General features: G+C 43.3%; 1 protein-coding gene across 1 annotated transcript; it reads left to right on the forward strand.

Moving 5' to 3' along the window:
- The first annotated feature begins 979 nt into the window (after window positions 1–979).
- Window positions 980–22,142, forward strand: LOC129853952 (leucine-rich repeat, immunoglobulin-like domain and transmembrane domain-containing protein 1). The gene is made up of 4 exons (XM_055920494.1): window positions 980–1,717; window positions 2,208–2,668; window positions 4,141–4,446; window positions 14,771–22,142. The coding sequence occupies exons 1-4, from the start codon at window positions 1,596–1,598 to the stop codon at window positions 15,832–15,834; spliced, it is 1,953 nt and encodes a 650-aa protein (XP_055776469.1). The 5' UTR covers window positions 980–1,595; the 3' UTR covers window positions 15,835–22,142.
- The last annotated feature ends 326 nt before the right edge of the window (window positions 22,143–22,468 follow it).

A 22,468-nucleotide genomic window follows, 5' to 3' on the forward strand; every position in this document is an offset into this window, starting at 1 on the left:
AAGTTTACTCCCAACACTAATGCTTGGAACAGGTGCGGGTCGGTGTTCTCCACGCGCATGACGCAGCTCCAAAAGACTTACTAGCTACAGGGTTTTTAAATTTATAGTGCCTGTGAACGCACAATCGACCCCATTCAAATCGTCATCACGTAAAGGCATCCAGGGGAAGACGTAAGCAGTGTCCGTATACTCATAGCAATAACAGTGGCCTTTTAACTGACTCCAGATCAGGGGCCAACATTTCTGAAATCTGACTCCATGTCAGGGAAATTGCTGTAGAATGGGTTCTGTTCCACTTAGAGACAAAATTTCAACTCCTATAGAAACTATAGACTGTTTTCTATCCAATAATAATAATAATATGCATATTGTACGATCAAGAATTTTGTAGGAAGCCGTTTCAAAAATTACACGATTACCATAAATAGTGACAACAGCGCCCCCAGCCTCAACAGGTTAATGACTCCAACCTAAGTGTATGTAAACTTCCGACCTCAACTGTATGTATATATAAATACAATTTATAATTTTATGAGAACTAAAGGGAGTACAAAATGTCTCTCTATAAAAGGAATAATAGGCAGTTAAAATGAGGTTGCTAAGTCACGTGAGTCATTGGACTTCTAAAGATTCATAAAACCGTGTAAGCACTTAATGAGACCAAAGGGCGTACTTTGTGTGTCTCTTTGAACAATGCAAAGTTGTTTTGAGGTGCCTAGGTCATGTGATCAACCGGATATTTAATTGTAAGTGTTTTTTATAAATATATATATTTAATTTAATCATTTTATGAGAAAACCAAAGATTGTGCAACATGCCGCTCTATGTGAGGAATAATTGACAGTTGAAATGAGGTTGCTAAATGACGCAGTTGAGGAGCTATTGCAATTTGAATATTGTGATCATGCACTTTGTTGATGGTCCCTAACTATTAGCAATCCCGTCAAATCCGAGCCTAGTTTCATAATCCAACCGCAGCGGTGTAGTAAACACCGCTGCCTTTTGATTGTGAAACTAGGGTCGGAATCGTTCAAATAAAACCTGTGCAATGCTGTACACCTTTTTTCTTTCATAAAGAGCCTAACCTGAGTTATGTAGGTCAAGCCGTTTGCGAGCTATTGAAGTTTAAATGTCCGAATGTCTGGCAAACATTGAATCTCAAACCAATTTTACCACGGTGCCACACCTTGGCAAAACCGCGCAGCCAAACAACAGTTTACCAGTCACGGCAGGGTTCAAATTAACAAACTGAATTTGTGGGGGAGAAAAAAAGACAAACAACATCACAGTGGATTATGACAATTTCGGAAGTATTTTGTGTGATAATAAATGGGGACGTCTCTGCGCAGCCTATCGGATTCCAGGATGAAATATGCATCCAGATGAAAAGACTGCAGTCCTTTCGCTAATCCTTGTCTATCCTTCTTATCTCGGGACTCATAGCAGTCTGATCGCTATGGGACAGCGAAGCCGTGGGACAAAACCGTGCAGATGATATTTCGGTAAATGACAAACGCAGGTCTGTTTGGCTTCAGTGGGTGCTGACTGGGTGCATGCGGGCTAGCTGTGCAGTGCACGCATAAAAGTGGGCCAAAATGTTCCTCGCATTCGTCTTGGGACTCTACCTGGCGACAGGTGCGCTACCCTCCTCGGCGAGCGCGTGCCCGCCACAGTGCAGCTGTTTTTTTCACAACCTAAGTGATGGATCTATGGCCAGGTGAGTAGAAGAAACTAATGACAAAACCAACCAATGTATCGCTTAATGTGCATGTTTTTATTTGTTTGTGCAGACGCATTCCGTTTAATTTAAGAGACTTTTCTCGCACGATTACAGATGTTGGACCTTCACTGCGAAATCAGCATGTGGACAAAGTAAATTATTGGGAGTGCATGATGTTCAATTTTATTTAATGCAGGATTATCTTGCAAAGGCACGTTGACCAACTCTCTATCTCTGACAATCTCTCTGAGTTGTGTTAGGTCCTACATGTAGGCTTTTGAATTCAGTTACTATAATTGGCACATAGCCTGTATTAAATAACTCGTATGAAAACCCAATTTGACATTTAACAAATAATTCACACCAAAAATGTCAGTTTATTTTTCCAAAAAGACATTTCAAATAATACAATTTGTGTTCCTTTCCTCCCACATTTTTTATTTAAACAACATAAGCCCAGGTATAACACATCCCGTTGTTTCCTCAGGAGCGTAATTTGCAATGACCCCGAGATCTCCATAGTGCCTGCCAGTTTCCCCGTGGACACGTCCAAGTTGCGAATCGAGAAAACAGCCATCCATCGGATCCCGAGCGAAGCCTTCAGTTACCTCCCCAATCTGGAGTTCCTCTGGATGTCCTTCAATGTGCTGTCCTCTCTCAAGCCGGACAGTTTCCGTGGGATGCTAAATTTGGAGGAGCTGCGACTTGACGGGAATGCCCTCACCGCGTTCCCCTGGGAGTCTCTTATGGATATGTCCAGCCTCACGCTGCTCGACTTGCACAACAACCAGTTGACCTCAGTTCCCGCAGACGCCACAATTTATTTAAAAAACCTGACCTACCTGGATCTGTCCAGCAACAACCTTCTGACTGTTCCGGCTGAGGTGCTCGCCACCTGGCTAACAGTTAAACCTGTGCAGGGCCCAGAGAACTCCAAAATGATACTTGGTAAGGGAGAGAGATTTTTTTTTACCTTTTCCTTTTCCCTTTTTTCCCCTCACAATTTACTAGGTGATCGCATGTACAATTGAGATACACTCTCATTTACAAGGGAGATGTGGCTAGAAGGCAGCCCTAATATAAAACCACAAGACAATCATACATTCATATCAGGCATGTTTTCCATCCTAGAAAATTGCTTAAGTAAAGTAAGCTACATCTTTTTCAGTCACTCAGAGTTGTTGGTTGAAAAATCCCTCGAAATGGAGAAAAAAGGGAGATACTGTATACAAACGAATGTGTGATATGTTCCCAAATCCTCTGAAAAAGTCAACATGATCTGAGTATTGTGAAATCACTCCCTAAATCTCAATTTAACCATCATCGCCGTCGTCATTATCGTTGTCATCATCATTGTCATCATCTTTGGCCAGCAGCATACCAACCTGCATACCACTGCTGGCTTGTCTCTAAAGCTAAGCATGGTTGGACCTAGTTGGTCCCTGGATGGGAGACCAGATGCTGCTGGTAAGTGGTGTTGGAGGGCCAGTAGGAGGTACTCTTTCCACTAGTCAAAAAATATATTCTAATACCCCAGGGCAGTGATTGGAAGCATTGCCCTGTGTAGGGTGTCTTCTTTTGAATGGGACGTTAAACTGGTGTCCTGACTTTCTGTTGTCTCTAAAGATCCCATGGCACTCATTGTAAGAGTAGAGGTGTTAGCTCTGGTGTCCTGGCTAGATTTCCAAACTGGCCAACTAATCATCCCCAGCTTCCATTTGGCTCATTCATCTCCCCTGTAACTATTCCCCAGGTTGTTGCTGTAAATGAGAATGTGTTCTCAGTCAACTTACCGATCCTAAAAACACTTGAGATAAAAAAAAATGGCTTAAGTAAACTACATCTATTTTAGTCACTCAGAGTTGTTGGTTGAAAAATCCCTTGAAATTGAGAAAAAAAGAGATATACAGACAAATTTGTGTGCTAAGTTCCCAAATCTTCTGAAAAAGCCAACATCTTTGGCAACAATCTGAATATTGTTCAATCACTGCTTAAATCTCAATTTAAGCTCCCACTATTTCCAAGAGGTTAACCATCATCGTCGCCGTTGTCATTATCGTTGTCATCATCACCACACCCATCATTGTAGTTTATTCTAGAATGTAAGTAATCCTCACACAGACATCCACAGCAGTCATCTGTAGCCATACAGAAAAGCTGTGTAACCAGAGAGACACTGTCATTCCTTTCATCCACGATGTGTTTGTAAACTGACCAGGTCAAGGAGTTTTTCATGACCTAACCAGGAAAAACTGGGCCCTTCTTATAACGTGTCCCCCACTTCATACTGTAACTCTTATGTTCTCTCCTCTGACCCCACCAATCCCCATTAGTATCCTTTTTAATTTTATTCATCACAGAATTCAGAGTTCAATTTTATTTTGCCATGTGACTTAATGAGTTTACCTTGAACCATCCAGGTCTCCATGACAACCCTTGGCTGTGTGACTGCCGCCTGTATGACCTGGTCCAGTTCCAGAAGTCGCCAACGTTCTCTGTGGCATTAATCGACACACGCCTCCGCTGTGCAGCTCCCGAGAGCCTGTCAGGTGTTCTGTTCAGCGATGCCGAGCTGCGGAGGTGCCAGGCGCCACGCGTCCACACAGCGGTGGCGCACGTCCGCAGCGCCGTGGGAAACAACGTGCTGCTGCGCTGCGGGACCATTGGCGTTCCCAGCCCGGATCTGGCCTGGCGCAGGGCGGAAGGGAAAGCCCTGAACGGGACAGGTGAGTCAGCAAGGGATTTGTGTGTTTGCTTCTCTTCCTTTCTCTCTCTGTGTCTGTGTGACTGTAACACTTCAGCTCCAATATAACGCTTTAGCTCCACTACACACGTCGCATTTCTTTGCCATCAGCGTCGTATCAATGTGCTGTTCTACCTGCTGCACAGAGTGCGTTGTTTTGAGAGCGGAGAGGAGCAGAAGGGAAGAGCATATTTATTATATGTTCTACTGTACTGTACCATATCCATCGATTATGCATAACTACAATAGATTTTGTCCAGTTTTTTTCAAATACTCATTCAATTGTTGCTAGTGTTTGTATTATATGATCCTCTTATTACACAAGTTGCTTTTGTTTACATTGTGAACCTAGCTAATCAATGTAGCTAGCTAGCTAGTAGTCCTAGCTTCTTGACTTCATACATTTTACTAAAATAAGCAGTGATGCATACTGCCCTACAAAGGCAAAATGCAGTAAAAACCGAGAGAAATGGCTTCAAGCTTTTTTTGCTAGCCAGCCAAATATGTTGTAGGTAGTTAAGTGATAATGCAATTATGTATCATCTTATTATGAAGTCATTTTTTTGCATATCAACTTAAAATGATCCACACACAAGTGCACGGTTGTGAAGAAGGCGTTACAGCACCTTTTCCCCCTCAGGAGGTTAAAAAGGTTTTGCAGCTGTACCATTTGAGAGCATTTTTTCCCCTGCTGCACCCATGCTTGGTATGGCAATAGCACCGCCCTTGATCACATGGTGCTACAGAGGGTGGTGCAGACAGCCCAGTACATCACTGGGGTTGAACTCCCTGCCATCCAGGGAAGTCTGCTTCCATACGGCAACCGGTACCGGTGCATCAAGTCTGACACCAAAAGGCTCCTGAACAGCTTCTATCCACAAGCCATAAGACTACTAAATGGCTAACTAAATAGCGAACAACTGGCTACACGGACGATCTGAGTTGACCCTTGTATTTATTAACATTTTTTGCTCTGTCTCTATACACACTCATAGGGCCCTACACACTCACACAAACTGACACAACAACACACACAGACAAACACTCACTCCATCATTAGCTTACACACACATAATATTCACATACATTTATACTGACTCAAATACAATCATCATATACACTGCTGCTACTCTGTTTATCATATATCATTGTGATGACGTGACTATCATTAAAGTGAAGACTGTTATATTATCAAATCAATTCTCTATGTGTAATTATGTGATTAAACTAATCATATACACTAATTTACTAGGAAGTCGCGGCACCATGGGAAAATGTTGTTTAAAGAGTTATTATTTACCAAATTTAACTCGCTTCAGATATTTTCATATCTTATCGATTACAGTGTATTACTGTATTATTACCTCATCAGTCATTCTGAACGTCGTAATGTCCTGTAGTCTGCACGAACCCTACTTTATTGATGAATCAGCGTACACAAATTGGCTCAATTATTTATTTACTAACTAATTAAACAATTACAGAATACACAAATACACACTAACATAATACAGTAAATTGTCTCTCGAAGATTAACAAAACAGAACAGTTTGGTTATACACGGTGGAGAATTCAGAGAGAGGAGGGGGAGGAAAAGGGAGACAAAGGAGTTACTCTATCGGACTATGGGAGGCTACGCTCATGAAAATAAAAAATCTTAAGCACTCTAATAGCCGCTCATTCGGAGAAAGGAATGCAATTTATATATTCACAATTGAGCTGTCCTTGATCGTCCAAATCCTTTGGTCACAGAGATGTTGGGTGTACGACACTGCTTCGGCCACCAGAGATCAACATATCCTTAGGTAGAGCTCCTGCTCATGGTGGTGGTAAGAATGGATACTTCGACATAATGGATACTTCGACAGTAGTTATTTGAGTTCATCTCGTTAGAATGCTTCAGAGGTTGTTGGTGTTCTCGTACTAGGCTACGTACGTTTTCAGCTGCAGACTGTTAACGCGATGTCTAGGATTTGCTTCTTCTGCAGTGATCGATAGTTTCAGAGTTTATAACAATTTTGCAACATTCGGCTTACACCTCAGTCTGCTTGGTCTATAGAGTGGTAACCATTTCAATGTGGGGACCAGCGACCTCACGTTCTCTAGTCTTGTCCTTTGGTAGAGTTGTAGTTTTAAATCATTTGCAACATCAGGCTCACGTCTTAGTCTGCTTGGTCTATAGAGTGGTAGATTTCTTAACCATTTGTAACGTATTCAGCTGGTGCTACACGCACAGTTGAAGTGGGAAGTTTAAATACACCTTAGCCAAATACATTTAAACTCAGTTTTTCACAATTCCTGACATTTAATCCTAGTAAATATTCCCTGTCTTAGGTCAGTTAGGATCACCACTTTGTTTTAAGAATGTGAAATGTCAGAATAATAGTAGAGTGATTTATTTCAGTGGGTCAGAAGTTTACATGCACTCAATTAGTATTTGGTAGCATTGCCATTAAATTGTTTAACTTGGGTCAAACGTTGCGGATAGCCTTCCATAAGCTTCCCACAAAAAGTTGGGTGAATTTTGGCCCATTGGTCCTGACAGAGCTGGTGTAACTGAGTCAGGTTTGTAGGCCTCCTTGCTTGCACACGCTTTTTCAGTTCTGCCCACACATTTTCTTTGGGACTGAGGTCAGGGCTTTGTAATGGCCACTCCAATACCTTGACTTTATTGTCCTTAAGCCATTTTGCCACAACTTTGGAAGTATGCTTGGGGTCATTGTCCATTTGGAAGATCCATTTGCGACCAAGCTTTAACTTCCTGACTGATGTCTTGAGATGTTGCTTCAATATATCCACATAATTTTCCTCCCTCATGATGCCATCTATTTTGTGAAGTGCACCAGTCCCTCCTGCAGCAAAGCACCCCCACAACATGATGCTGCCACCCCGTGCTTCACGTTTGGGATGGTGTTCTTCGGCTTGCAATCCTCCCCCTTTTTCCTCCAAACATAACGATGGTCATTATGGCCAAACAGTTCTATTTTTGTTTCATCAGACAAGAGGACATTTCTCCGAAAAGTACGATCTTTGTCCCCATGTGCTGTTGCAAACCGTAGTCTGGCTTTTTTATGGCGGTTTTGGAGCAGTGGCTTCTTCCTTGCTTAGCGGCCTTTCAGGGTTTGTCGATATAGGACTCGTTTTACTGTGGATATAGATACTTTTGTACCTGTTTCCTCCAGCATCTTCACAAGGTCCTTTGCTGTGAACAACGGCATTGATTTGCACTTTTCACACCAAAGTACATTCATCTCTAGGAGACGGAACGTGTCTCCTTCCTGAGCAAAATGACGGTTGCGTGGTCCCATGGTGTTTATAATTGCGTACTATTGTTTGTACAGATGAACATGGTGTTTTCAGGTATTTGGAAATTGCTCCCAAGGATGAACCAGATTTGTGGAGGTCTACAATTTGAGGTCTTGGCTGATTTCTTTTGATTTTCCCATAATGTCAAGCAATGAGGCAAAGAGAAATGTCCTCTTGTCTGATAAAACAAAAATAGAACTCGTTGGCCATAATGACCATCATTATGTTTGGAGGAAAAAGGGGGAGAAACCAATCCCAACCGTGAAGCACGGGGGTGGCAGCATCATGTTCTGGGGTTGCTTTGCTGCAGGAGGGACTGGTGCACTTCACAAAATAGATGGCATGATGAGGGAGGAAAATTATGTGGATATATTGAAGCAACATCTCAAAACATTTGACCCAAGTTAAACCTGTCTGGCACCAGCGCTCCGCTAGCGGAACTCCTCCCACATTCCACTGAAAAGGCAGAGCGCGAAATTCAAAAGATATTTTTTTGAAATATTTAACTTTCACACATTAACAAGTCCAATACAGCAAATGAAAGGTACATATCTTGTGAATCCAGTCAACATGTCTGATTTTTTTTAAATGTTTTACAGCGAAAAAACCACATATTTATGTTAGCTCACCACCAAATACAAAAAAGGACAGACATTTTTCACAGCACAGGTAGCATGCACAAAGCCAACCTAACTAACCAAGAACCAACCAAACTACCCAACAAACAACTTCATCAGATGACAGTCTTTTAACATGTTATTCAATAAATCTATGTTTTGTTCGAAAAATGTGCATATTTGAGCTATAAATCAGTTTTACATTGCAGCTACCATCACAGCTACCGTCAGAAATAGAACCGAAGCAGCCAGAGTAATTAGACACCTACGTCAAATACCTAAATACTCATCATAAAACATTTCTGAACAATCGATGTTGTACAGCAAATTAAAGACAAACATCTTGTGAATCCAGCCAACATTTCCAATTTTTTTAAAGTGTTTTACAGCGAAAACACAATATAGCATTATATTAGTTTACTACAATAGCCTACCACACTACCGCATTCATTCATCAAGGCACGGTAGCGATAGGGAATAAGCCAGCAAAAGATATAAATTTTCACTAACCTTCATAAACCTTCATCAGATGACAGTCCTATAACATCAGGTTATACATACACTTATGTTTTGTTTGAAAATGTGCATATTTAGAGCTGAAATCAGTGGTTATACATTGTGCTAACATAGCATCTTTTTCCCAGAATGTGCGGATATTTTTATGACACCAACTATTCTGACCAAATAACAATTCATAAACGTTACTAGAAAATACATGTTGTATAGGAAATGATAGATACACTAGTTCTTAATGCAATCGCCGTGTTAGAATTCTAAAAATAACTTCATTACGACATCCAGCTTAGTTATAGCGAGAGAGTACCCAAAATCTGGGCGCAAATGACTAGTACAACATGTTCGACAGATATATGAAATAGCATCATAAAATGGGTCCTACTTTTGATGATCTTTCATCAGAATGTTGTAGAAGGGGTCCTTTGTCGGGAACAATCGTTGTTTGGATTTAGAATGTCCTCTTCTCCAGTCAATTAGCACGGAAAGCTAGCAAAGTAGCGCAAAGCTCTCCTTCCTGAACAAAGGCATACAACGCAACGCGCCTAACGTCCCGAATACATTTCAATAATCTAATAAAACTATATTGAAAAAACATACTTCACGATGATATTGTCACATGTATCAAATAAAATCAAAGCCGGAGATATTAGTCGTCCATAACGACAGCTCATCAGAAGGCAAAACCAGGTCCCTTCACGCGCTCTCCAGAAAACAGGAAACTGGTGACACGTCATGCCGAGAGCTTTTATTCGACCCCAGATCAAGTTATTCACTCCATTTCTTCTCTCACTGCCTGTCGACATCTAGTGGTAGACGTATGAAGTTCATCTATACTAATAAATATCAAGGACATTAATAGGCAGGCCCTAGAACAGAGCATTGATTTCAGATTTTCCATTTCCTGTCAGGAAGATTGCTGCAAAAGGAGTTCTGTTTTACTCACAGATATAATTCAAACGGTTTTAGAAACTAGAGAGTTTTCTATCCAATGGTAATAATAATATGCATATTGTACGAGCAAGAATTGAGTACAAGGCAGTTTAAATTGGGCAATATTTTCCCCCAAAGTGAAAACAGTGCCCTCTGTCCTCAACAGGTTAAACAATTTAATGGCAATGCTACCAAATACTAATTGAGTGTATGTAAACTTCTGACCCACTGGGAATGTGATGAAAGAAATAAAGATGAAATAAATCATTCTCTCTACTATTATTCTGACATTTCACAATCTTAAAATAAAGTGGTGATCCTATCTGACCTAAAACAGAGAATTTAAATGTCAGGAATTGTGAAAACGGATTTTAAATGTATTTGGCTAAGGTGTATTTGTAATGGCAGTCTAGCTCTTCCTCCTCCTCGGACGAGGAATGCGAGAAGGATCGGAGGACCAATGTGCAGCATGGTAAGTTCCCATGATTTAATATACACAAAGACAAGACACTATACAAAATAACAAACGTACTAACCGTCACAGTCCCGTGTGGCACAAACACTGACACAGGAAACAACCACCCACAAAATCCCAACACAAAACAAGCCACCTATATATGATTCTCAATCAGGGACAACGATTGACAGCTGCCTCTGATTGAGAACCATATTAGGCTGAACACAGAAACAGACAAACTAGACACACAATATAGAATGCCCACCCAGCTCACGTCCTGACCAACACTAAAACAAGCAAAACACATAAGTGACAGTACCCCCCCCTCCTGAGGTGCGGACTCCGAATGCACCCCTAAAACTCAAGGGGAGGGTCTGGGTTGGCATCTGTCCGCGGTGGCGGCTCCGGCGCAGGACGAGGCCACCACTCCACCATTGTCCTTGTCCCCCTCCTTAGCGTCCTTTCAGTGGCGACCCTCGCTCCCAAACTTGGCCTTGGAATCCTCTCCAGGTCCCCACTACATTGAGGAGACAGCTCAAGACAGAGAGGTAGCTCCGTACAGAGAGGTAGCTCCGTACAGAGAGTTGGCTCCGTACAGAGAGTTGGCTCCGTACAGAGAGGTGGCTCCGTACAGAGAGGTGGCTCCGTACAGAGAGGTGGCTCCGTACAGAGAGGTGGCTCCGTACAGAGAGGTGGCTCCGTACAGAGAGGTGGCTCCGTACAGAGAGGTGGCTCCGTACAGAGAGGTGGCTCCGTACAGGAGGGCGGCTCCGTACAGGAGGGCGGCTCGGGACTGGAGGGCGGCTCGGGACTGGAGGGCGGCTCGGGACTGGAGGGCGGCTCGGGACTGGAGGGCGGCTCGGGACTGGAGGGCGGCTCGGGACTGGAGGGCGGCTCGGGACTGGAGGGCGGCTCGGGACTGGAGGGCGGCTCGGGACTGGAGGGCGCCTCGGGACTGGAGGGCGCCTCGGGACTGGAGGGCGCCTCGGGACTGGAGGGCGGCTCGGGACTGGAGGGCGGCTCGGGACTGGAGGGCGGCTCGGGACTGGAGGGCGGCTCGGGACTGGAGGGCGGCTCGGGACTGGAGGGCGGCTCGGGACTGGAGGGCGGCTCGGGACTGGAGGGCGCCTCGGGACTGGAGGGCGCCTCGGGACTGGAGGGCGCCTCGGGACTGGAGGGCGGCTCGGGACTGGAGGGCGGCTCGGGACTGGAGGGCGGCTCGGGACTGGAGGGCGGCTCGGGACTGGAGGGCGGCTCGGGACTGGAGGGCGGCTCTGGCGGCTCCTGACTGGCTGGCGGCTCCTGACTGGCTGGCGGCTCAGACGGCTCGGGACTGACGGGCGGCTCAGACGGCGCTGGGCAGACGGACGGCTCAGACGGCGCTGGACAGGCAGGCAGACGGCTCAGACGGCGCTGGGCAGGCGGGCGGCTCAGACTGCGCTGGACAGACGGCCGACTCTGACCTGCTGAGGCACACAGTAGGCCTGGTGCGTGGTGCCGGAACTGGTGGTACCTGACTGGAGATACACACCTCAAGGCTAGTGCGGGGAGCAGGAACAGTGCGTACAGGGCTCTGGAGACGCACAGGAGGCTTAGTGCGTGGTGCCGGAACTGGATGTACTGGGCTGGAGACACGCACCACAGGGAGACTGCGTGGGGGAGGAACAGGGCTCTGGAGACGCACTGGAAGCCTGGTGCATGGTGTAGGCACTGGTGGTACTGGGCTGGGGAAGGAAGGTGGCGCCGGATATACCGGACCGTGCAGGCGTACTGGCTCCCTTGAGCACCGAGCCTGCCCAACCTTACCTGGTTGCATGCTCCCCGTATCCCAACCAGTGCGGGGAGTTGGAATAACCCGCACTGGGCTGTGTTGGCGAACCGGGGACACCATACGTAAGGCTGGTGCCATGTATGCCGGCCCGAGGAGACGCACTGGAGACCAGACGCATTGAGCCGGCTTCATGGCACCTGGCTCAATGCTCACTCTAGCCCGGCCAATACGTGGAGCTGGAATGTACCGCACCGGGCTAAGCACATGTACAGGAGACACCGTGCGCTCTTCCGCAATCAATCAATCAGGGACAACGATTGACAGCTGCCTCTGATTGAGAACCATATTAGGCTGAACACAGAAACAGACAAACTAGACACACAACATAGAATGCCCACCCAGCTCACGTCCTGACCAACACTAAAACAAGCAAAACACATAAGCACTATGGTCAGGACGTGACAGTATGTAAACTTCTGACTTCAACTGTACATGCAACAGTAATTCTTGCACTTTTGACAATGATTTCACATGAAGAAAATTTCACATGATACACCTAAAGTTTGAAGAACAGAATCGTCTAGAATGTCATTTGGTTGTTGTAGTGTTAAGATTTTCCTTCATTGGAACTAATGAAAAACAGCCCCAGACTATTATTCCTCCTCCACCAAACATTACAGTTGGCAATATGCATTCGGGCAGGTAGCTTTCTCCTGGTATCTGCCAAACCCAGATTCGTTTGTTGGACAGATGGTGAAGCATGATTCATCACTCCAGAGAACGTGTTTCCACTGCTACAAAGTCTAATGGCGGCGAGCTTTACACCACTACAGCCGACGCTTGGCATTGCACATGGTGATTTTAGGCTTCTGTGCAACAGCTCGGCCATTAATCTCCTGACGAACAGTTCTTGTGCTGACGTTGCTTCCAGAGGCAGTTTGGAACTCGGTAGTGAGTGTTGCAACCGAGGACAGACAATTTTAAAGTGCTACACTCTTCAGCATTCACCGGTCCCATTCTGTGAGCTTGTGTGGCCTACCAATTCTCGGCTGAGCCGTTGTTGCTCCTAGAAGTTTCCACTTCACAATAACAGCCCTTACAGTTGACCGTGACAGCTCTAGCAGGCCAGAGATTTGACAAACTACCTTGTTGGAAAGGTGGCATCCTATGACAGTGCCACATAGAAAGTCACTGAGTTCTGCAGTACAGGCCATTTTACTGCCAATGTTTGTCTTTGGAAATTGCATGGCTGTGAACTCGATTTTATACACCTGTCAGAAAAGGGTGAGTCTGAAATAGCCAAATCCACTAATTTTGAATAGTTCTGGCCATGTAGTGTATGTTAGCTTTGATTGTGTTCAGTTAGAATTATAGAACTTTCCAACATTATCAGCAAGTGACTTGATACCTACTACAAAGCAATTTAGAGTTGTTGAACGAGAGTGACGATGATGAGTGGGTTGACACAGTATAACGTTAATGTTATCCAAATTACGCTTTAACAACCACCATGCTGTATGATTCAGTGCAATAGGCCTATTACATACTTCAAAATATCAGAATTAGTAAAAAAAAAGAAAAAAAAAGGTTATGCATTCCAACATATTAGGCAAGAATTAAGAGAATGAAATGTGCAACATTCCACATTCACTGTGGTTGTCTGAAGAGTGCTATAGAGTTCACAGCTGGCAATGCCTCATCGCAATTAGTTATTCCCCATTATTCGGGGCTCCCGAGTGGCACAGCGTTCTAAGGCACTGCATCTAAGGCACTGCACAGAGAGGCTGCTGCCTACATACAGACTTGAAATAATTGGCCACTTTAATAAATGGAACAGTAGTCACTTTAATAGTGCCACTTTAATAATGTTTATATATCTTGCATTACTCACCTCATATATATATATATATATATAATACAGTATAAAAGTGGCACTATTAAAGTGACTATATATATACTGTATTATTACTATTACTGTATTATTTACTATCTATTGCATCTTAGCCTATGCCGCTCTGACATTGCTCATCCATATATTTATATATTCTTATTCCATTCCTTTACTTAGATTTGTGTGTTTTAGGTATTTGTTGTGGAATTGTTAGATATTACTTGTTAGATATTGCTCCACTGTCGGAACTAGAAGCACAAGCATTTTGCTACACTCGCAATAACATCTGCTAACCATGTGTATGTGACCAATACAATTTGATTAGATCTCAGCGCTAGATCTCAGTGCTGTCACTAAAGACTCTGATTTGATCCCGGACTGTATCATGATTGGGAGTTCCATAGGGCGGCGCACAATCTGCCTAGCGTTGGCGGGTTAGGGGAGGGTTTGACCGGGGTAGGCCATCATTGTAAAATAAGAATTTGTTTTCAACTGACTTGTCTAGTTAAATAAAGGTTAAATTTAAAAAATATCAAAATTGCAAAAACGTCAATGAACATCACTATCTTTCCTTTGTAGTACCTGAAACTGTCGTGATTACCAGCTGAGATAAACTTTATAATTGATATTATTCAGAGTTTGTCTAAAAAGTTTTTAACAGGATTCCTAGGACCTTTTCTGAGACGCTTTGTGGATGTGGCCCCTGCATTAAAAAACACTTTAAATGGGAATCTCCCCTGTCTTTGTATTACTTTTTAGTATTTACATTTTTTTTACTCTGACTAATAGTGTGTCCATGTGTCTTCTCTTGCTCTACAGTCCAGCAGGAGAACTCCAAGGAAGGCATTATCTGGTCCATCCTCAGTGTCCCAGCCGTGTCCTACCGTGACTCAGGTAAGTATGTCTGCAAGGCCACTAACTACGCCGGAAATGCAGAGACCATCATCTCCCTGGTTGTCTCCGACGCTCCCCCAAAACCCAACAATAACAACAACCAAACCAGCGTGGTTGCTGCTACTGTAGAAAAAAACAAAGTCAACAAACCCAACGGGATGGGGAAGGCAGCATACCAGGAGAAACTGGTGGATAGGTTAGTGGTTCCCACCCCCAATCCTCCACCCCCACCTGCTGTTGTGGATGCCAGCCCTGAGCCTGAAGGTGTGGTAGTGGGAAGTGTGGTAGATAGAGCCACCCCTGGACCAGCCAAGTTGCCCAGTCCAGACGGACTCCTGGAGCTGGAGAAGACGAACCTGAGCAACCTGGCCCAGGCCCAGTATGACCCGGACCGGATAGTTCGCTCGGTCAAGGTGTTGGGCGACACGGAGAACACCATCACCCTGAACTGGCGGGCACCCAAGGCCAAGAACACCACGGCCTTCAGTGTGCTCTATGCCGTCTTCGGCGAGCGAGACATGCGCAAGATCAACGTGGCGGCGGGTCAGAATCGGGTCTTCATCGAGGGCCTGGTGCCCAAGACTAAGTACATTGCCTGCGTGTGTGTCCGGGGCCTGATCCCCAAGAAGGAGCAGTGTGTCATCTTCTCCACCGACGAGGCGGCCAGTGCCGCTGGCACCCAGAAGCTCATCAACGTCATCGTGATTACCGTGGCTTGTGTCATTGCTGTGCCACTCACCGTCATCGTCTGCTGTGGCGCGCTCAAGAGGCGCATCCAGAAGATGTGGGGCAAGAAGTCCAAGGACATCCAGGACTCGTATGTTACTTTTGAGACGCTGTCCCCCGGAACCAAGGCTAAAGGGTTGGAGGGTGAGTACCTGACCAGACTCAACCCTGAGGAGTCCAACCGGCTGCTATCGGCCCGATCCAGTCTGGACTCGGAGGCCACGGCTAAGATAGAGGGTCAGCCCAACGAGTACTTCTGCTGACTTCATGCTCCAGCTCACTCCCCATGCCATCTCCCATACTCGCACCCTCTGGCTCAACACATCTCCACACACACACCTCCTCTACAGCATAGCCCCAGACACACACATCATCCCCATCATAGCCCCAGACACACACATCATCCCCATCATAGCCACACACACACACATCATCCCCATCATAGCCCCACACACACACCTCATCTTCATCATAGCCCCACACACACACCTCATCTTCATCATAGCCCCACACACACACCCCATCTTCATCATAGCCCCACACACACATCTCATCCTCACACACCTTACTCCCACCACAGCCCCACACTCACATCTCGTCCTCACCATTGCTCCACACACAAACCTCGTCCCCACACACCTAATCCTTTCTCTCAGCCTCACCAAAGCCACCCACACATGTCCTATACTCTCCCTCACTCTCAGCACAGTCCTACACACACATCTCATCTTCACCATAGCCCCAGACACACACATCGTCCTCACCCCTACCACAGCCCCATACACAAACCTCACCCTCTCACTAAGTTTCACCACAGCCCCAAACACACACATTGTCGAAATGCTCATCACAGTCCAACACACATATCTGGTTGTCTCCCTTTCTCTCACCGTGTTCCCCCCCACACACACAGGGCACAGGACTCTCCCCCACCTCTCCCACCATGTTGGGCGCCACCACATCATGGGTTCTATGAGAGGACGCTTGGACGATGCACCATCATGGAAATATCAGTTTAAAGGAGTTTTGTCATTTTTATCCTTAGTTTTTTTACATCTGAAATGTATAGTATTTCAACAGAGAGAATTTTAATGATGTAATGTGTTTTTACACTTCTGGGGGACTATCAGTTGTAAATGAGCCCTCAAATGAGCCCTACAGATAGTATTTCATTTAAATACATGTATCATAGTTAAGTTATCAAGTAAAAGTCTGAAAGAAGGACATCTGGGCCAATATTCATTAAAGGTCTCAAAGTAGGAGTGCTGCTCTGGGAACACTTTAGCCTTTTGGATCATAATAAATTATATAACATGGACAGGGGGGACCTGGGGCCATATGCACAAAGTGTTTCAGAAAAGCGCCTAGGAATCCTGTTAAAACCCGTTTTAAGACAATAATTTAAAAAATCCCAGCTCAGAGTAGGTTTAAACTCTGAGCCAGGACGAAAATCAACTCATAAAAGTTTATCCCAACTTGTAATTACGCAAAGAAATGATAGTCATGACACTCATTGACATTGTTGCAAATTGGGGGAATAACCAATCACGTGTCACCGTGTGTGAACTCTATAGCACACTTTAGATACCCAAAGTGTATGTGATTGTACATCAAGTAATATGAATTTGAAATTATTTTCAAAAGTGCAAGATATACTGTTGCAGGTACTTCTAGATAATTTATGGGTTGATTAAATAAAAATATCAAAACATTCTTTCAACAACTCCAAAGCAACTTTCTGTATAGCTAGTTAGGACCCCAAATATGATCTCCTAAATATCTGTCGACTAGGCAGGACTCTTCCCACTGGGCACAGGCGTCAATTCAACATCTAGTTTTGATTTAATTTTGGTTGAGTTGTCAACTAACTTGAATTCAACAAAAAATGGCACCATGTCATTGGATTTAGGTTAAGAGTTGGGTGAAAAAAATACAAAATTCCCTTGCGTTAACCACTTCATCACATTTAATTTCTTTGTTGAAATTACGTGGAAACAACATTGATTCAACCAGTTTTTGCCCAGTGGGTTATGACTAAAATGGCTTCATGCATAGATTCTAGATTAGAACTTCTACTCTGAAGGGCTTTATGAATCCTGGCCCTGGGCCCGAATCCAAAAAGCATCTCCGAAAAGGTAATAGGAATCCTGTTATTTTATTTAACCTTTATTTTAACAGGGAAGACATATTGAGTCCTAGGTCTCTTTTGCAAATGTGCCCTGTATATACAACATAAATATACACATTATACCCAAACTATACAGTACCAGTCAAAAGTTTAGACACACCTACTCATTCCAGGGTTTTTCTTTATTTTTACTATTTGCTATATTGTAGAATAATAGTGAAGATATCATCACTATGAAAAAACACATATGGAATCATGTAGTAACCAAAAATGTTTTAATCAAATCAAAATACATTTTATATCTGAGATTCTTTAAAGTAGCCACACTTTGCCTTGATGACAGCTTTGCACACTCTTGGCATTCTCTCAACCAGTTTCATGATGCATTCACCTGGAATGCATTTCAATTAACAGGTATTTGTATTCATTATGGATCCCCATAATAAATGGTGTTCTTCCTTGGCCTAGAGTTGTCCAGGTTTGGCCAGGGTAGGCCGTCATTGTAAATAAGAATTTGTCTTTACTGACTTGCCTAGTTAAATAAAGGTGTAATTTAAAATTTTATTAAAAAATATATCATCAATTTCTCTCAGCCAATCATCATTAATTTGTGTAAGTGCCATGCTTGTTGAATGTCATTCCCTATATGTGTGCTGAAAGTCTATTTACTGTGAAATAGCATTGTATCTGGTCAAACTCCATTTTTCCCAGAGGTTTACTAAGTGTTGGTAACAGGCTGATTGGTCACCTATTTGAGCCAGTACTACTATTCTTGGGTAGCGGAATGACTAGCTTCCCTCCAGGCCTGAGGGCACACAATTTCTAGAGGCTTAAATTGAAGATGTGGCAATATCGTCTGCTATTATCCTCAGTAATTTTCCATCCAGATTGTCAGACCCCGGTGGGTTGTCATTGTTGATAGACACATTTTTTCACCTCTTCCACACTGACTTTACAGAATTCAAAGTACAATTCTTGTCTTTCAAAATTTGGGCAGATATACTTGGATGTGTAGTGTCGGCGTTTGTTGCTGGCATGTCATCCCTAAGTTTGTTTATCGTGCCAATGAAAAAGTAATTCAAGTAGTTGTGCCTTGTAAAAAGTTAATTTGTGGAATTTCTTTCCTTGTTAATGCGTTTTAGCCAATCAGTTGTGTTGTGACAAGGTAGGGATGGTATATAGAAGGTAGCGCTATTTGGTAAAAGACCAAGTCCATATTATGGAAAGAACAGCTCAAATAAGCGAAGAGAAACGGCAGTCCATCATTACTTTAAGAGATGAAGGTTAGTCAATATGGAAAATGTTAAGAATTTTAAAAGTTTCTTCAAGTGCAGTCGCAAAAAACATCCAGCGCTGTGATGAAACTGGCTCTCATGAGGACCGCCACAGGAAAGGAAGACCCAGAGTTGCCTCTGCTGCAGAGGATAAGTTCATTAGAGTTAACTGCACCTCAGATTGCAGCCCAAATAAATGTAGCAAATAAAGTAGCAGACTCATCTCAACATCAACTGCTCAGAGGAGACTGCGTGAATCAGGCCTTCGTGGTCGATTGCTGCAAAGAAACCACTACCAAAGGACACCAATAAGAAGAAGAGACTTGCTTGGGCCAAGAAACACAAGCAATAGGCATTAAACTGGTAGAAATCTGTCCTTTGGTCTGATAGTCGAGTCCAAATTTGAGATTTTTGGTTCCAACCGCTGTGTCTTTGTGAGATGCAGAGTAGGTGAATGGATGACCTCTGCATGTGTTGTTCATACTGTGAAGCATGGAGGAGGAGGTGTGATGGTGTGGAGGGTGCTTTGCTGGTGACACTGCCAGTGATTTATTTAGAATTCAAGGCACACTTAACCAGCACGGCCACCACAGCATTCTGCAGCGATACGCCATCCTATCTGGTTTGCGCTTCGTGGGACTATCATTTGTTTTTCAACAGGACAATGACCCAACACACCTCCAGGCTGTATAAGGGCTATTTGACCAAGAAGGAGAGTGATGAAGTGCTGCATTAGATGACCTGGCCTCCACAATCATCCGACCTTAACCCAATCGAGATGGTTTGGGTTGGACTGCAAAGTGAAGGAAAAGCAGCCAACAAGTGCTCAGCATATGTGGGAACTCCTTCAAAACTGTTGGAAGAGCATTCCTCATAAAGCAGATTGAGAGAATACAAAGAGTGTGCAAAGGTTGGCTACTTTGAAGAATCTCAAATATAAAATATATTAGATTTGTTTGACACTTTTTTTGGTTGCTACATGATTCCATGTGTTATTTAATAGCTTTATGTGTTATTTAATAGGTGTGTCCATACTTTTGACTTTTACGTTATATACAGTTAAAGTCGGAAGTCTAAAAGTTTACATACACCTTAGCCAAATACATTTAAACTCAGTTTTTCACAATTCCAGACATTTAATCATTTAAAAAAATCCCTATCTTAGGTCAGTTAGGATCACCACTTTATTTTAAGAATGTGAAATGCCAGAAAAGTAGTAGAAAAATGAAATATTTCAGCTTTTATTTCTTTCATCACGTTCCCAGTGGGTCAGAAGTTTACATACACTCAATTAGTATTTGGTAGCATTTGCCTCTAAATTGTTTAACTTGGGCCAAACATTTCGGGTAGCCTTCCATAAGCTTCCCACAAAAAGTTGGGTGAATTTTGGCCCATTCCTCCTGAACAGAGCTGGTGTAACGGAGTTAGGTTTGTAGGCCTCCTTGCTCACACACGCTTTTTCAGTTCTGCCCACAAATTTTCTATGGGATTGGTTGGGATTGACTATGGCATTGACTGTGTTGTCCTTAAGCCATTTTGCCATGACTTTGGGGTCATGGCAAAATGCTTGGGGTCTTGAACGTTTGGAAGACCCATTTGCGACAAGCTTTAACTTCCTGACTGTCTTGAGATGTTGCTTCAATATATCCACATAATTTTCCTTCCTCATGAAGCCATCTATTTTGTGAAGTGAACCAGTCCCTCCTGCAGCAAAGGACACCCCACAACATGATGCTGCCACCCCCGTGCTTCACGGTTGGGATGGTGTTGTTCGGCTTGCAATCCTCCCCCTTTTTCCTCCAAACATAACGATGGTCGTTATGGCCAAACAGTTCTATTTTTGTTTCATCAGACCAAGAGGACATTTCTCCAAAAAGTACGATCCTTGTCCCCATGTGCTGTTGCAAACCGTAGTCTGGCTTTTTTAATGGCGGTTTTTGAGCAGTGGCTTCTTTCTTTCAGGTTATGATGTTATATAGGACTCATTTTACTGTGGATATAGATACTTTTGTACCTGTTTCCTCCAGCATCTTCATAAGGTCTATTGCTGTTGTTCTGGGATTGATTTGCACTTTTCACACCAAAGTACGTTCATCTCTAGGAGACAGAATGAGTCTCCTTCCTGAGCGGTATGATGGCTGCGTGGTCCCATGGTGTTTATACTTACGTACTATTGTTTGTACAGATGAACGTGGTACCTTCAGGCATTTGGAAATTGCTCCCAAGGATGAACCAGACTTTTGGAGGTCTACAATGTTTTTTCTGAGGTCTTGGCTGATATCTTTTGATTTTCCCATGATGTCAATCAAAGAGGCACTGCGTTTGAAGGTAGGCCTTGAAATACATCCACAGGTACACCTCCAATTGACTCAAATGATGGCAATTATCCTATCAAAAGCTTCTAAAGCCATGACATCATTTTCTGGAATTTTCCAAGCTGTTTAAAGGCACAGTCAACTTAGTGTATGTAAACTTCTGACCCACCGGAATTGTGATACAGTGAATTATAAGTGAAATGATCTGTCTGTAAACAATTGTTTGAAAAAGTACTTGTGTCATGCACAAAGTAGACAAACTTGCCAAAACTATAGTTTGTTTACAAGAAATTCATTGAGTGGTTGAAAAATTAGTTTTAATGACTCCAACCTAAGTGTATGTAAACTTCCGACTTCAACTGTAAATGGCAATTTCAAATCCAACCACAACCCCTTAGGATAACCGTCTCCCAACTGACGTGCTTAAAAGGGAACTTATTGACATCATAGTTTTTTTCTTTGTATACTGTATATGATATGTATGTGTATGATTTGTAAATCATTGTCTGTACAATTTACACTTAAATTTATAAACATATGCATCTGTATTTTTCAATTGTATGTTCTTGAAGAAGATATACAAAGGCATGGTTCATCACAACGAGGAATGGAAGAATGCTGGCTGGAGCTGGAGTGAAGTACACAACAGACTGAAATATGTAAATAAATAAGGTGAAAATTATGCATGATGAGAGTTATTTAGGATTGAGAAAAACGTAGACCTATCAAAACTATGTATTTCTATTTTACCTGTTTTGTTTCACCTACAGTTCAATGCATAATTATCCATTGTATGTATTCCAAATATGCTATTTTAATTTAAATACATTAAAATACACTTTTATATTTATTTATTCAGCATCTGCTGTGTTTTTATACCCAACATATTTTCCGCAAACATTTTCAATCTCAATCAGTGGCCCTAACTCCCAATTTAATAATGTGAAATACAATTAAAGAGGAATGATTCCAATGTGAAATGTCAGAGTCCTACAATTAAAGGGGAATTAATTCAATTTGAACTGTTGGAGGCCTAAACTAAAACTAATCTGCTGTCAATATCAGGATATGATTAGAGAGCTCTAGTTAGCACTGAAAGCGGTCAGTAGCTTTGACTGCATGCTGACAGTGCATTACGTGTCAGCCAACCAGTGTCTAGCCACACTACAAACTTCATTTA

This window comes from Salvelinus fontinalis, chromosome 1, assembly GCF_029448725.1.
Source record: "Salvelinus fontinalis isolate EN_2023a chromosome 1, ASM2944872v1, whole genome shotgun sequence".
Taxonomy (NCBI): domain Eukaryota; kingdom Metazoa; phylum Chordata; class Actinopteri; order Salmoniformes; family Salmonidae; genus Salvelinus; species Salvelinus fontinalis.